This window comes from Trachypithecus francoisi, unplaced genomic scaffold, assembly GCF_009764315.1.
Source record: "Trachypithecus francoisi isolate TF-2019V2 unplaced genomic scaffold, Tfra_2.0 Lachesis_group13, whole genome shotgun sequence".
Taxonomy (NCBI): Eukaryota; Metazoa; Chordata; class Mammalia; order Primates; family Cercopithecidae; genus Trachypithecus; species Trachypithecus francoisi.
Genome location: NW_022681458.1, coordinates 35,406,769 through 35,422,690, shown reverse-complemented (window position 1 = coordinate 35,422,690; position 15,922 = coordinate 35,406,769). Strand labels below are relative to the sequence as shown.

Genomic DNA, 15,922 nt, shown 5'->3' with positions numbered 1-15,922 from the left:
CCTCCCAAATTATCATGAAAAAGAAAGAGATAGACAGTGATAATACTGGAGAAAATTCGTAGTAAATTAACTTAGCCTGGCTAGTCAGATTGGATGCCCATCTTTGATCTATTCTAAACCATGGAGAAAGCCAATAGGAAAAACAGACTTGGGAAGAAGGATGAGAGATATTAGCACAGATATGTGAAGGTCAACAGGCATTACGACATGCCTTCCATTTCTGCTCTTAAATTAAAACGTATAATGATGAAACAAGACTTCCTTAAACTACCATATGTTTACATGAAATCCAGAGGATAAAAACTCTGATGCTTTTGTGCCCTCTGAGATGTGTGCCTATGAAGAGGTGCAGCATGCTATACTAAATGGACATCCCAGTAAAGGCAGCTGCTGTTGGGCATAAGATGCCATTGAAGGTACCTTAAATGAAACCAGTGTTCCTAATGAATGCCAGTCATTAAAAAGGCACAGTGGCAGGGGTTGCTTGGCACTGAAGACCCAGAGTTTCTTCTTATTTCTGTGTTACTGGTTGGGGTTGGTGGAAGATACAGGTCATATGAAGGAGAACAATCCAGTAATGTCCATACTGAATGATCTAGAAGTGGAGGTGATTCTCTAGCTGCCTGCCAGAATGGGGAGTCATTCTCATAAAGACTGCCTCCCTGCCTTTTAGCCATGCTGATAGAACTTGTTATTAACTTGTTTTTATTTTCTTTATATTATAGTGGACATCCCAGAAATACATGAGAGAGAAGGATATGAAGACGAAATTGATGGTAAGTATTGTTACGATTTAGCAGGTAATCGTGAAATTCAAGTTTGGTTATAAAGACATCAACAAAAATAATGCCCAGGGTATGGGAGGGCCAAAATTTAGAACTATCAGTCAGAAATATATAAAAGAATCTGGAGAAAAATGAGGGAACCATCAATGGGTCTGCCAGGGTCAACTTTAGAGGTTTAGAAAGTGTATTGAGTTCCCTCTGCCTAATCTGAAACAGATCCCCTCTTTCCAAAAACTTGTTACCTGGATGGACTTCAAATCTGAATAAACCCTTTGCAAGTGAAAGATCAGCTCCTCTATATGTATCATTGCCTGAAGCTTTTCACCTTCTCCCAAAAATGGCCTGAGTAAATGAGCATAATGTGAATATTCTCCCAGACCTGCTGTGGTTTCTGGTTCCCTGGCTTGGGGGAAACCTTCCTCACACTATTCAAGATTCCAATTCGGAGCCTGTTGCAAGATTTAAGTTTCTTTTTCACACTGACCATCTCGTATCTTTATATTTATTCCAAGCTCTATTTTTTTCACTGCAAATACACATACTTCAAGAGGCTAGAGGGCTGCTGAGCAAATATGTAGATGTAATTTCTTCCCTCAACTCATAATAGCACAGGTCTCTCTCTGGGCGTCTCTGCGTGCCAGAGTTGATCTCCAACAGACTCAACAGCAAGATTCCACCTAAAGAATAACTGTAGACTAAGATTTATGCATTTAAGAAGAACAGTTTATAGAGCAGCTGCTTTTAACCTGCCCTTAATCAGAAACTTCATGCGTAGTTATAGAAACTGGAGCGACTCACCCAAACAGCACCTTATTAACTGACTGCAGACTCTCCCTGCAAACCCAGTCCAGCACTCCTTTTATGGGCAAAAGTGCATGACCAACCTACATGGAGAGACTACAGTGGATCAGGCAGAGGCACACTGGGATGGAGTAGAAAGGGCAATGGGTAAGGAGACAGAAAGCCTGATTTCCATTCCTACTTTAACTGCTTGCTAAGTCCCATGACCTGGAGTGAGTTACCTAGTCACCTAATTTCTTTAAACCTCAGTTTCCTCACCTATTAAAATATATATAATATCCTGCCTTCTTCATGGGATTATTAGGAGATTTCAAAAAATGATGCCCAGATGTGGGCATGCCTTAGCCACACTGTAGAAATGTAATTAGATTAGTCTGCTAGGGCTTCCAGAACAGAGTACCACTGACTGGGTGGCTTACAACAGACATATATTTTCTCACAGTTCTAGAGACTAGAAATTTAAGATCAAGGTGTGGGCAGGGTTGGTTCTTTCTGAGGGCTGTGAGAAAGGATCTATTCTAGCTCTCTCTCCTTGACTTGGAGATGGCCATTTTCCTGTTCATACGAAATTATCTCATGTGTGTCTCAGAATTTCCCCTTTTTCTAAGGATACCACTCTTACAGGATAAAGGCCCACCCTCATGACCTTATTTTAACTTGATAACCTCTGTAAAGGCCTTATCTCCAAATAAGGTGGTGAGGGTTAGGACTTCGACATGAATTTAAGTGGCTGGGAAGGGGATACAGTTCAACCTGTAACAATAAGGCATGATGCCTTATTATTAAAGGAGGTCTGGTGGCTGGGGAAAATCTGCTGCTTATATGGCCAGGAATGCCAAATTAGGAAACTCATCATGTGCAAGTAGTCCCAGACTGTCCTTTCATTAGCTTGAGGTTGGAAAGGAGGGATGTAGAGGTCCCCTTGAACACAAAGCCATCCCAGGTGCTGCAGAGCCATCCCAAAGGTGCTGTTAAAATCAGAGCTTACCTAGTGTAAGCCAAATTATTTAAATATTGGATACTTTGTACTTACTGTGTGCCAGACACCAAGCACTTTACAAATATTAGTTCATGTAATCCTCCTAACAACCCAGTTGAGGCAGATTTTACTATTATCCCCATTTGAAAGAGGAGAAAACTGAAGCAAAGAGAGGTTCAATAGCTTGCCCAAAGTTACACAGCTAGGATGTGGTGAGGCTGGACTTTGAACCCAGGCAGACTAATTCCAGAGCCGCTGCTGCTACTGCTATGCTCTGAAGAGCCTCTGGGCTGGGGAGGCTCAGTCACTTCACCCTAACATAGGCGGTGCCTGCAATCTCTCGTATATTTTATGTATCGCAGATGAATACGAGGTGGACTGGAGCAATTCTTCTGCAACCTCAGGGTCTGGCGCCCCCTCGACTGACAAAGAAAAGAGCTGGCTGTACACGTTGGATCCCATCCTCATCACCATCATTGCCATGAGCTCGCTGGGTGTCCTCCTGGGGGCCACCTGTGCAGGTCTCCTGCTCTACTGTACCTGTTCCTACTCGGGCCTGAGCTCCCGAAGCTGCACCACGCTGGAGAACTACAACTTCGAGCTCTACGACGGCCTTAAACACAAGGTCAAGATGAACCACCAGAAGTGCTGCTCCGAGGCATGACATCTTGCACCTGAATCCTATCTGACGTTTCATTCCAGCAAGAGGGGCTGGGGAAGATTACATTTTTTTTTTTCCTTTGGAAACTGAATGCCATAATCTCGATCAAACCGATCCAGAATACCGAAGGTATGGACAGGCCAGAAAAGCAAGTCACAGGAGGAAGGGAGATGCAGCCGCACAGGGGATGATTACCCCCCTTAGGACCGCAGTGGCTAAGTCATTGCAGGAACGGGGCCATGTTCTCTGCTGGGACGAAACAGGAGCTCATCTCTTTGGGGTCACAGTTCTATTTTGTTTGTGAGTTTGTATTATTATTATTATTATTTTATTTCTTTGGTCTGTGAGCAACTCAAAGAGGCAGAAGAGGAGAACGACTTTTCCAGTATAGAAGCGGAGCAGTGATGATTATTCTCCGCTTTCTCTTTCTAATCAACACTTGAAAAGCAAAGTGTCGTTTCAGCCTTTCCATCTTTACAAATAAAACTCAAAAAAGCCGTCCAGCTTATCCCATCCTCTGATTGTCTTATGACTTAAGGGATTTACTGTGGTGTAGGTTCTGCCAGCCAACCCTACAAGCTGCCGTTTCCAGTCCTAGCATTTAAGTAGGATGTTGTTGCCTTCAACTTTTTTTATCCAGGGGAAAATTGCCATTTTAGGGTCAGCATGAACAGCTCTTTCTTGTATGCGAGTTAAAACAAACCAGAAAGGAAACTTCACACGTCAAAATCCATAGAAGCGCCCGGATGAGCCTTAAAGTGCTTTGTGAATGAATAGGAGCCATTCGCTAAATCTAGACCCACAGTGTCTGGTGGTGGGACTTCCCTTGTAGGGCTTCTGGTGGTGGTTTTGCCTTTTCTTTTCCCTCCTCCATGTTCTTCTAAAACATATACATATATACACACACATATACACATTTTTCAGGTCTCTAAGCCCTTGGAAGCAGCATTGCGTGATATTCTCAGAGACAGGGGAAAATAGAGGGAAAAATAGACTATTGGTATGTTTTTCCCATCAATGAGATATTGTAACTGGTCACCACTGGATGGGAAGGAGAACAGTGGAGAGGGAAAGAGAAGCCCAACCTCTGTGATCCTATGAGGGCCAGGGCTGAGCAGTGTAGACAGAGACCCTTTGAAATGCCTTTGTCTCTCGAATAGGCTAGTAAACACTGACTTCTCCTTTCGGTTACAACCACCATTTCAACCTTTCGGGAGAGTCAGAGCTAGGATGTACAAGAACTGATTCTAACAAGAAGTCCGCAAGTACTGTGGACAAGAATGCTAACCACACTGCTTCAACCTTGAGAGACCTAGGTTCTCACACACATACATGCACACATGCATACATGCATGCACACCAATTTATGTGATTTTTTAAGTGCCTTGAAAAAATGAAGAAAAATGTATTTTCCCTCTATGTAAAAATTAGTGAATATCTTACGAATTAAGGCATTCCTCTTTCCCTAATCCCGATGGCTCCATTCCCAAGTACCCCAACTCACCACTGATCCTACTAAAGGAATGAGCCCTGCTACCCAAGTGGTAGTCATAGCCCTAGATGACTCTCAACTACTCTTCAAAGGGAGGCATCAGGAATAGAATGAAACTGTGTGAAGGATAAAATTGTTCGCATCAAGGTCCAAATCTTGATTTCATATTAACGCCTAAGGATTGCCTGTGTGCTGGAAATATATTTGAAATTCAACCAGTATACCCAGCCTATTGCATATCAATGTCAGACCATTTTTGCTGCTATGGTCACCCAAGATTTCATTTGTCTTATACCCAGGTGAAAGGGGAAGGGTGAATGGGACTGGCTGGTTCCTTTAAATGTTAACTTATGGAAATGCTAGTTCAAATGGTAATGTCACAGTGTTTTGTATGCAGAGAGCAAGAGTTCAACCAACAGCTATTTATTCATGTGTGTGTGTCTTTGCGCCTTTGAGTTCTCTGTATCTACTGTGTATGTGAATGGTCATGTGGGACTCAGTGGTGGTGTTGTGACTTTGACCTAGGGCCGAGTGTCACTGCTGATCTTGGCACTCGGCACTCATTGGCACAGTGGTAGTTAGAGGTGAAAAGTAGAGCTGTCAAGCCCAAGGGCTTAGCTTTAGGGCTCCCCGAGGTGGACCCACAGCAGAAGCAAGATTTTAATGAGCCCCTTCCCTCTTCACCCTCCCATGATGCTCAGTGTTCAGAAAGCTGGTAAGTCCTAGGGATTTCCAGAAGTAGCCTGCAGAAGAAGATAAGTTTGGAAGCCTACTCCAGCGGTCCTGATGCTCTCATGCCCAGTGAGCCATTTTACAGTTCTCCAAAGTCTAGCCCTGTCTCAGACCTGCACTTCACCTCTAAGTTATGTACAACTCAACTTGCATCCCTCTAAAAGTCCTATATCCATATTCACCTTTGGGTGATTGGAGGCCCTGAGTGGGTCTTGAATGCTAAACAGAAGCAGAGTACACAGGGCTACATGTAGATACCTCACCAAAGCTGGAGGCTGGTCTGTCGTAAGACAGAAAGACAGCTGGGCCCAATTTTGACTTGGCCAGGGGACACCTTGGTGTGTTTATCTTTATCTGTGGGTAGGCTAGCTGACTCATCTCCTTGAGTCATTCCCTTCGGGAAACCCCACTCCCAGTATTGATCTCCTTTTTGCCTTGTACTAAATGACATATTACCTCCACACTCTCCCAGACTAGGCGGTCAACAGGGCCACAGGGTTGCTTTCTGTCTTTGGTGGGGCAGGGGAGTTGACAGGGATGAGGGTCCAAGGAATAAGCATGAATGACAAGAAACAAGGGAAAGAGTTAACCTGTCACATAGTAGGTTAACTTTTCTAGGGTTTGCAGTTAAAGGTATTCGACCATTCACTGGCTGAGCCAGATCACGGGAACTTGAGAGCTTTTACTGTGATTCTTCAATGTAAAAAACAAACAACAATGTCAAACTGTGTTTATATGATTTGTATAAAGCCTTTTTAAGATTACTATTTAAATAAACATTATACCAGAGATATTTTTCTGCATCATTTTTTTGTTGTTGTTGTTGTTTTGGTTTTTTTTCCTGCCTTGTCTTTGTTGGAGACAAACAGATCTGGGATAAGGGTGACCAAATTATCCCACTTTGCCTGAGACTTTTTCTGGTTTTTAGCACTGAATGTCCTGTTGAAACAGGATAGTTCCCTTGACCCCTTCACGGGACTCATGACAGGTGGCTTGCTTACTCAGCCTGCAGCTATCAACCCCTTGTGGGAGGGGGAGAACACAGAAGAGTAGGTGCAGACGCCAGGATGAGCCCTTTTGGGCAACTGGCAGGAGCAGAACTCTATGTGGGCCCGCAGCAGAGTCTAGAGGTTGCCCATGACCCCTGGAACCCCAAAGGGCGTATGTTACAGTGTGCTCTTTTAGCTTTGCCATCCATGGATGCCTTAAGTGTTAAACAGCTCAGTGTAGGGTCACAGTGACAGCCTCTTGCACCCACACTCAGGTCCCTGTCTAGCATCCAGGAGGAATGAGGTTTCACAAACAAATTTGAGGGTGGTGAATGTGGAAGATTTTATTGAGTGGTGGAAGTGGCTCTCAGTGGGATGGGGAGCTGGAAAGGGGATAGAGTGGGAAGGTGATCTTCCCCTGGAGTTTGGCCATCCCTGGCTGAACTCTTCTTCGAGGTCCCACTATCAAGCTGTCCCTCTGAAGTCAAGCTGCTTCTCTCCAACATCTGGCTGCTGCTTCTCTCCTTCTCTGCCACTCTGCTGCTCTGCTGGTGGGGCCTGGGGTTTTTATGGGTACAGGATCGGGGACAGGGCAGGCCAGGGTGGTTTTGGAAAAGGCAACATTCAGGTAGGAAAACAAGATGTATGTTCTCACTTTGGGCCGCAGGTACCAAAGAAGAGGGTGGTACCCTTTGTCTGAGTAAGCTTGGTATAACAGGCTACCACAGACTCAGTGGCTTAAACAACAGATATACATTTCTTACAGTTCTGGAGGCTGGGAAGTCCAAGATCAAGGCAACAACAGATTCAGTGTCTGATGAGGGCTGTCTTCCTAGCTTTTAGATGGCTGCCTTTTCTCTGTGTGCTCACCTGGACTTTCCATGGAGAGAGATCTTTCTGTCTTCTTCTTCTAATAAGAGCACTAATCCTGTCATGAGGGTGGGACCTAATGACCCACCTCATGACCTAATCTAAACATAATTACCTCCCAAAGGTCTCAGATCCTCATACCATCAAAATGGTAGTTGAGGCTTTGATATATGAATTTTAGAAGGACATAAACATTCAGTCCATAATAACCCTCAATCCTGGGCAAACTAAGATGGTAAGTCATCCTCTTGGGATAATGTTTCTTCTCAGCATTTGAAGCAGTAGGCTGATGGGCTGGTTGGCTTCTTATAAAATGAAGATAGTGTGGGAATGGGTGATGGGCCATCTGGCCTACTTTAACTGAGTCCTGCCTGGTAGACTTCAGAGGCTGTGACCCCTACAAACTCTTCCTCCCTGGACATCACCAGGCCCTGGTGATGTAGATTGTTATCTTTATCTGTGGGTAGGCTAGCTGACCCATCTCCTTGAGCCAATCCCTTTGGGAAACCCCACTCCCAGTATTGATCTCCTTTTTGCCTTGTACTAAATGACATATTACCTCCACGCTCTCCCAGACTAGGCGGTCAACAGGGCCACAGGGTTGCTTTCTGTCTTTGGATTTAGACAAATCCTTTGGACTTAGACAAATAATCTAAAAACTTTAGATTATTTGCTCCTTCCTCTGTGGTCAAATCCTCGATTGTCAATGTTTCTGGTGGTTTCAGCATCTGTGATGGTGCTTCTCAAAGTGTGGTTCCTGGCCAGCAGTGTTAGCATCACTGGGGAACCTGTCAGAGGAGATGTATATGCTTAGGTTCCATTCCAGATCTACTGAATCAGAAACTCTGGGGTGAGGCCTAAGGATTTGTGCTTCAGCAAAGCCCACCAGGGGAATCTGATGCTCTTTCAAATTTAAGAATCATTGTTCCAGGAGAAATGAAAATGTTTGTATCCTCCTAAAATTCCTACAGCAAAGCCTCAACCCCCATTGTGATGGTATTAGATGGTGGGGTCTTTGGGAGGTAATTATGTTTAGGTCATGAGGTGGGTCATTAGGTCCCACCCTCATGATGGGATCAGTGCCTTTAGTGGAAGAACTAACCTGGCCTCAGGTGACTGAGGTGATTGAAGACCTTTTCACCCATTGGTTATTGGCTTCAAAACATACCAGATTTGGGCCAGTGAAAGCTAAAGGAAGCCAAGTATGCTCTTACGTAGTACAATAAGTTCCCAGGCAACGAGGAGGGAAACACTTCATTATGAACCTCCCTCCCCATGGAAGCTCTGAATCTGAGCCAAATTTGCCACCATCCTGAGGCTCTGTTCACCCTGAAAAGGAAATCTGTTTCAGTCATTTATTTAAGAAATGTTTTTGAGCAGTTCCTGATTTTGTAAGCTCTTGGAGCTTTCACTCAGGGAGGGGGACAGGAGGCAAACAGCCAAACGCAAGAGCATGATCAACAAAGGAGAAGGACTGGAGATGGGGCTGGGAAGGTGAAGGGCCAGGGCACACTGCACCTTAAGGCTCCAGTGGGGAAGTACTCTCTCTTGTGTATCATTCTTCTGCTCTTTTTAATTTATAAAAAAGGGCAGCCCCCAGTACCACTCATTCCTCACTGACCAATAAGGTTACCACAGTCAAATCTCTGCAATTTCCATCTTTGCCCCTCCTGTGATTTTACAATGTCTTGTGTGTCCTGGGATGCCTGCTTCTATGGTAGTACTGACCCTAGCAACAATAACAGGTTAAAACAAAAGCAAATTTCTTCTTTCCTTTAGTTGAGCTTTTGGATATTTTTAAAGCCCTAATAAACTAATAATATCTCCTGGTCCCTAGCCAGCAAGCGTTTACATAAGACCTTTTTTTTTTTTTTTTTTTTTTCCTAATCTACATCCTTCTGGAAATGTTTACATGAAACTCAGGGGAGGCAGGCAGGCCAGTGAAATGAGGTTGGAACAGAACCATAGTTGAAGAAAACAGGACCCATCTGGATGCAGAGGCCACCTTTGCCCCCACGATGTTGGTGGTGTTGATGGGGGTGTGGGAGGGAACCTGAAGAGGTTGAAAGATGACTCAATTTCAGTTCTCACAGCCTTTAGGCTCTAATCCCAGCCTGAGCTAAACAAAACTCTTGGGAAAAATATCTCTCCACCGGGGGATAAAGGGTGTGAGATGGGGAGTGGGGTGGTGGGAAGCGGGTGATGGTCAGAACAGCAAATGCAACCAGTGGTGGTGAGGGCTGAGAGCTACCTCGCCATCCACCCTAGGGGCTCACAGTAACTTACCAGTCATTCCCATCAACACAATGGGAAGAGTCCTAGAAGGTTACACATCGCCCCAGGCTGAGGCAAAGGCAGGGCTTGCCCCTGAATTCCTATCTCAGAACTCCTGAGCCACCCTCGCTGCTGCCCACCACACCTTCCAAGGCTGGTCCTCTTTCTTCCTGAGTTTTCTCAGTGACCCTCAGGGGCAGCTCCTGGTGGAAGGACATGCCTTCCATGTTCTCTCTGGAGGCCCAAGCAAGAGACTGCCAAGGGAACTAAGAGCTAGATTATTTCTGCAGCTCATCCAAAGAATAACACCTGTTTCCTCTCTCTTCCCTGCCAGAAAACCCTATAGGACAAGTGTGTGTGTGTGTGTGTGTGTGTGTGCACGACTGCTGTTCCTGTCACCACAGTTTTACAAGTGCTGTAAGAAAAGGAGGCCCTCTCACTAAGAAAACATATCCTACCTGGCCACAGTGCATCTGAGCCATCTCTCACCCCCCCTCCTACCCAGTGGCACCACTGCAGGAGGGAGCCCTCTCTGCAGAGGACACAGCCCAGCCTAAGCAGGGCCCACACAGGATATAAACCCTGACCTGAGGCCCCGTCAGGCCCATGTGCACACTGAGGTGCCCAGGCCTCTGCAGAACGCCCTTCACCAGTGGAGAGGCAAAGTCCCGGGGACCGGGCACTCAACATGTGAGGATTTGGGGTGCTTGGTTCTAGGTCCCTTAGCAAACCCCTCACCACACCAGCAGGCCCAGGCAGCTGTGTTCAGGCATGGACCCTTCTCTACCCTTGAGACTCTAACAGCCTCCCCAGAAACAGTGCCGTTCAGTCTGCAAGGTGCAGGCTGCAGTCTCCACAGCCCCCCAGGCTTCTCAGAACCGTCTGCAGGGCCAGGCTGCCGTGGTTTGGAGCATAGCCCCACTAATTAATCTCATCCTGAAGCCCTTGACTGCCTCCAATGGGAATTGAAGCACAGCCTTGCTGTACCTCCGCCTTGCCAAGCCTCACACAGAACTGCCCAACAAGGCCTTGACTCCAGAACGGGTGGCAGGCGGCCTTTCTAGATTTGCCTTCTGTCTTCACCTTTTTTCCTCCTCTCACCCCTCATCTCATCTCGCCTTGCACATTCGTGTTTCTATTCCCAGCTGACTATTTTTAATGCCTGTGGGAGTTCGAAGAAAGCTTTGAAGGGTTTTGAAACTCCCCAGTGCTCCTTTCCCCTTGAACATGGACATGATGAGGAGGTGGAGAGCATTGTCTCAGGGCTTGGGAGACCAGGGTTCAAGGTTTGGTTCTGTCTCTGCCTGTGTGACCTTGGGAAGGTCACAACACATCTTGGCTTTTCCATCTGTAAAGTGGATGTTTGGGCTAAATGGATTCTGAGCCCCCAGCTATGCTATGACATCCTAGTCCATGGGGTGCTTTTGGCTGGTTGTCTGTATGTATGTTGCACAGCCCAGCAAGGCAAAGCTCTCTGGATGCTCCCTTCCCAACATTCTCTCAGGCTCCCTTCTGCAGAGACAGTGGGGATGGCACCTTTGGGCTTAATGTTATCGTGGAGCTGGCCCCCAATCCCAGCTCCCCAGAGACAGAACTGCTCTTTTCCCCAGAGCCCTTCATTCCTATCTACTGACATAGAAACTGACATGCTTATTTATCCCCCATGACCTCTTGAGGGAAGAACTGATGTACCCATTCATTTATATAATAAACCTATTTTATATTAAATGACTAAACTGTGCCTCACTAGGTGCTAGGAGACGTGATCAGCAAAACAACCTGGTTCTGTCTTCAGGGACTTACAGCCTGGAAACACACAAGTGAATCAGGAAACCATACAAATATAACAATATGGCAAGAGCTCCAAAGCAAAGTGCAGAGAGCTGTGTGTGTTTAAGCAGGGACCTGAGCATTGTGTCTTATGGGAGCTGAAATCCTAGGATGAGTCAGGTGAGCAGGGGGAGAAGGCGAAGATGCTGAAACCAAAGGAAACTTGGCTAGAGCAAAGTAGGGGGTGAGGAGGAATGTCTCACTCATCTTTGCATCAGGACTCCCAGCTCACACCTGGCATCTACTAAATGTACATAAAAAATGTTTGTTGAATTAATGAATGAATGACTTGTATAAATTCCCCTCTGATGGGCATCAAGCCGCCCAGTTTGTACAGACTAAAAGATAAGTGTTTTTGTTCTTGCTTCTTGCTACCTGTTCTTTACCGTAGTAGAAAATGTGCAAGTAACCTTCCAAGAGTCTGTATGGAGAGATTATGCCATAAGTTTCAGCATGAAAATGGGCACTATTAGTTTCTGTTTAAATATGATAATTTAGGCTAAATATAATATTCAGATTAAAATTCTGTTGAAACGGTTGGAAAGTTGCCAGATTTAGCAAATAAAAATGTCCCATGCAGCCACAGTATAGCAATTCCTCAAAATGTTAAACATAGAATTACCATATGATCCAACAATTCCACTTCTAAGTATATACCCAAAATAATTGAAAGCAGGGACTGAAACAGACACCTGTGCACTGATATTCATAGACACATTATTCACAATGGCCAAAAGGTTGAAACAGCACAAATACCTATCAACAGATGAATGAACAAAATGTGGTGTGTACATACAACTAAATATTATTCATCCTGAAAATGAATGACATTCGGATACCTGTTACCACAGAGACGGACTTTGAAAATATCATACTAAGTGGAATAAACCAACACAAAAGGACAAATAGTATATGATTACACTTATAGAAGGTACCCAGAATAGGAAAATTTCTAGAGACAAAGAGTTAGATTAGAAGTTACCATTGGCTGGGGAAAAGAAAGAACTGGGAGTTATTTTTTAATGGGTATAGAGTTCAGGTAATGAAAAAGTTCTAGAAATGGATAGTGGTAATGGTTGCACAACACTGTGAATGTGTACTTCACTGTGAATGTATACACCCCTAAAATGTATACTTCAAAAGGGTTAAAATGGTAAATGTTATACAGATTTTACCATGATGTTTTAAAGAGCATCTTGATTTTTTTTTAAGTCCCCTATAATACTTGGGACATACTTAAACTGAAAAATTGCTCATTATCTGAAATGTAAATTCGACAAGATGCCCTATATTTTATCTGATAATCCTAATTGAAAAGCTTTCTCTTCACCATGGGATTCCTGGGACCTTACCAAAATTTCAGGGCCATATTTCCCAAACCAAAAACTCATGCTTATGATTTGATAATAAAGAGTGTAGAAAACAGTTGCAGAAAGTCAGGAGGAGTCATGCCTACCCTAATTATAGATTGAACCATAGAGAGAGGCCACAAAGTGACTCCCTCAGCCCTCGTTCACTCCATCAACGAAGAGGTAGAGATTAGAAATCTTGGTTGGGTTTCCCATCTGTTGTTTAATCATCATGATCCACAAATGCTGTAAAAGCTGGTTATAAACCCCTTCTTACGATTGACCACGTGGCTAGAATTACAGTTGCAGATGGCGATGCTTGTGTGTGCGACTCAGACGATAGCCTTGTCCCCTGCCATCAATGGATCTTCACACCAGAGTTGGTAAGAACCCATGGGGTACCCAGATGCCTAATTGTACCACCATTTGCACCCGTGCCTTCTCAAAGAAAGAAACTGCCTGAACAGCTCATTGTGCAGCACAAAACAACAGGTGCAAAAGGCAAAGGCCACTTTGGAGCCATTTGGACCTAAGAATGTGACTCTGCACAACAAGTGCCACAAACTTGGTGTGCCTGCATCAACCTGCCTGTGAGATGGGCTCAGCGTCCTGCCACAGCCCCAGAGTCTAGAGTGGTGTTCCAGGTGGCCCCATCTACTCCTTCTCTCAAAAGAATGAAAGCCAGCTGGGAGGGCGTAGCACTAAGTGATGGGTCTCGTCCAATTCATTTTTACTAGGTGCTGACAAGTCACTGCAAAAGTCTGGAAATGTGTAGCACAGCAAAAACACACGGGTCACAATGCACTGGTGAATGATTACCACAGGAGAAATTCATTACAGGCTGCTCTCTGCTCCCATCACATAAGGAAGCATTACATTAACAAGATGGAAGGCCCCTGTGGTCCCCTCCCCAGCACAGCCCCCACTGCCACCGCCTGCCACCCCACTATTTCAATTTGTGTTGCTTGGTGGGAACAGAGCCCACAGGCAGGGGAAGTTAATTCTGCTGTACTAATCAAAAAGGGGGTCGCAGTGGCAGCCAAAGCCAAGCGAAGCAGATTGGACCTGCGCACTGCATGAAATCCCTTCTGCCGGCCTGCACCAGTTAGGACCATCATCTTTGGGCACCTCGATGTAGCGTGAACACAAGATGCGTCTTCTGTTAGCTGTTCATGTAACTCGATTTTTATGGAGAAGGCGTGTTGTTTCCCTATACCCTCATCCCTGGCCCTCATCCCTGTTGGCACCCGAGTTCCCTTGGGTTTTTAACCTTTCCTTACATAGATACTGGCGGGGAACCTAGTTGGTGCCAGCATGGAAGCTATGCTGGAGACTGTGGAGTAGCCAAGAAGAATAAGACATGCTGGGCTTGGAGCTGCTCTGGAACAAGTTCTGGGGTAATGGGGACGGAGCACCTCCCATTTGTAGAAGTTGACAGATCAAGTGGCCTTGCTCTCCAGTGTCACATGTGATCTATGTCTCGTTCTTTCCTCTAATCTCTCTTCTTCAATTACCACTTCCCACATTAAGGATTCACGGGCCACAAACGGAAGGTCAGCAGAGAGGCAACTGCGTGAGACAGAAGGGTCAATAGTTCTTCCTTAATGGGATTTCTGCTCCTTCAAGATGCCATTCACATGCAGAGAGGCCAGCCGAAGGGACCCGTTTTTAAAGTCAAATGCACGGCCAGGCCCAGAATGGACGGCTCTGCCTGGGAAGGGGGCCCTCGACAGGTGCCTTCCTAAGGAACCCAAAACACTCAGTGTCTTGGCCTCACTCCTGTGCCCCACCTCTCACCACTGAGAGGCCCGGTGAGTTCCTGTAGCAAATGTCAGCCTGAAGTGGATGAGCCAACCCCAGCGCACTCACCAGCCAATGCGATGTTAAATATTAAACCTCCCCGTAGCCAGCCTGGGCTGAAAGCTGCCATTTCATTATGCAGCTTTCTCTGGGCTTAAGAAGAAGAGAGCTCGCCTCTCCCAAAAGCTCACCACGGAGACTCACCCTCAGCCCTCTGGGCATCAGGGAAACCTTCAAAATGGTTCAATTTGTCCAAGCCCATCTATCTTGAATGTCACAGTCTACATTTTTTCCTCTCCTCCTTTTCCAAAGCAGCCAAAAAGGAAAATGTCACTGCATTTGGGGCCAATTCAAAAGCCAGGCTTAGACGAATGTTCTATTTCGTTCTCCCTAGCCCCTGTGTTTTTATCTTCCGTGGCGTTTTCAGGGACTGCACCTCGCCCCACTCCACTCCTGTGTTCATCTGGTGTCCTTCTGGCCCCTCTATGGTGTCCCTCACTCACCTTCTTCACTTCACAGAGTCCTCTTCGTGACTGAGCCTCTGCTAGAGAGCATGATGCTGGTTTTTGTTGTTGTTGTTGGTTTTTTTTTTTTTGAGACAGAGTCTTGCTCTGTCACCCAGACTGGAGTGCAGTGGCGCAATCTCGGCTCACTGCAACCTCCGCCTCTCGGGTTCACGCCATTCTTCTGCCTCAGCTTCCCAAGTAGCTGAGATTACAGACACCAGCCACTGTGCCTGGCCCAAGATGTTGATTTTTATGGGGGGTAATGGGGTCTCCTGGGGGGACTGCTGGGTGAGGCTGCTGCCACCCTCTTCCACTTCCCAACCAGGTTTGGAGGTTGAGCAGCTGATATGCGTAAATGTCCCCAGTTCTGCCTTTTAGAAACTATATTCTCCAAATTTGTCCAAAACACATAGAATCGTCCCCAGCTGTGGCAGATGCGGTTAGGAGCACGGTCGGCACCTCCCCTCCCCTGTGCGCCTTAAAAAGACCCTTTAAGCTGTGCAGGGCAGGTGGCAGCTCAGATGAAGATGACAATCAGAATGCATTGCTGACAGTCTCTGGCTCACCCAGGAACAGAGAGCCAAAGCACTGATTGATACCTGAGAGGGCAGCTGTCATGGGGAGGACACAGAAGAGAGATAAGGGACTCAATCAGTGTCAGAGCCGTCCCGACACAACACAGCCATTAATCACTTTGGGTAAAGATTCTCGGCTGCTGAAGTGGAGAAGGGCGAGCAGGTAATAGAAAAACAGAGGGAGAAGCAGCTGTGTGGGCCGGCCAGCTCCGGGATGGACAAGGCACTTGGCCTCACCTGGACGGGTGGATAGACAGGACTGATTTGGAGATCTCCATC

The 15,922-nt window shown here is 45.9% G+C and overlaps 1 protein-coding gene across 2 annotated transcripts in view; it reads left to right on the top strand.

The window, feature by feature from the left end:
- The window catches only part of NRP2 (neuropilin 2), a 115,364-nt gene extending 109,121 nt beyond the window's left edge, over window positions 1-6,243 (top strand). For both annotated transcript variants that reach the window (XM_033230589.1, XM_033230590.1), the window contains exons 16-17: window positions 726-776; window positions 2,928-6,243. In XM_033230589.1, the coding sequence (XP_033086480.1) occupies window positions 726-776; window positions 2,928-3,229 (353 nt within the window). In that variant the 3' untranslated portion in view covers window positions 3,230-6,243. The remainder of the gene's footprint in view (window positions 1-725; window positions 777-2,927) is intronic.
- The last annotated feature ends 9,679 nt before the right edge of the window (window positions 6,244-15,922 follow it).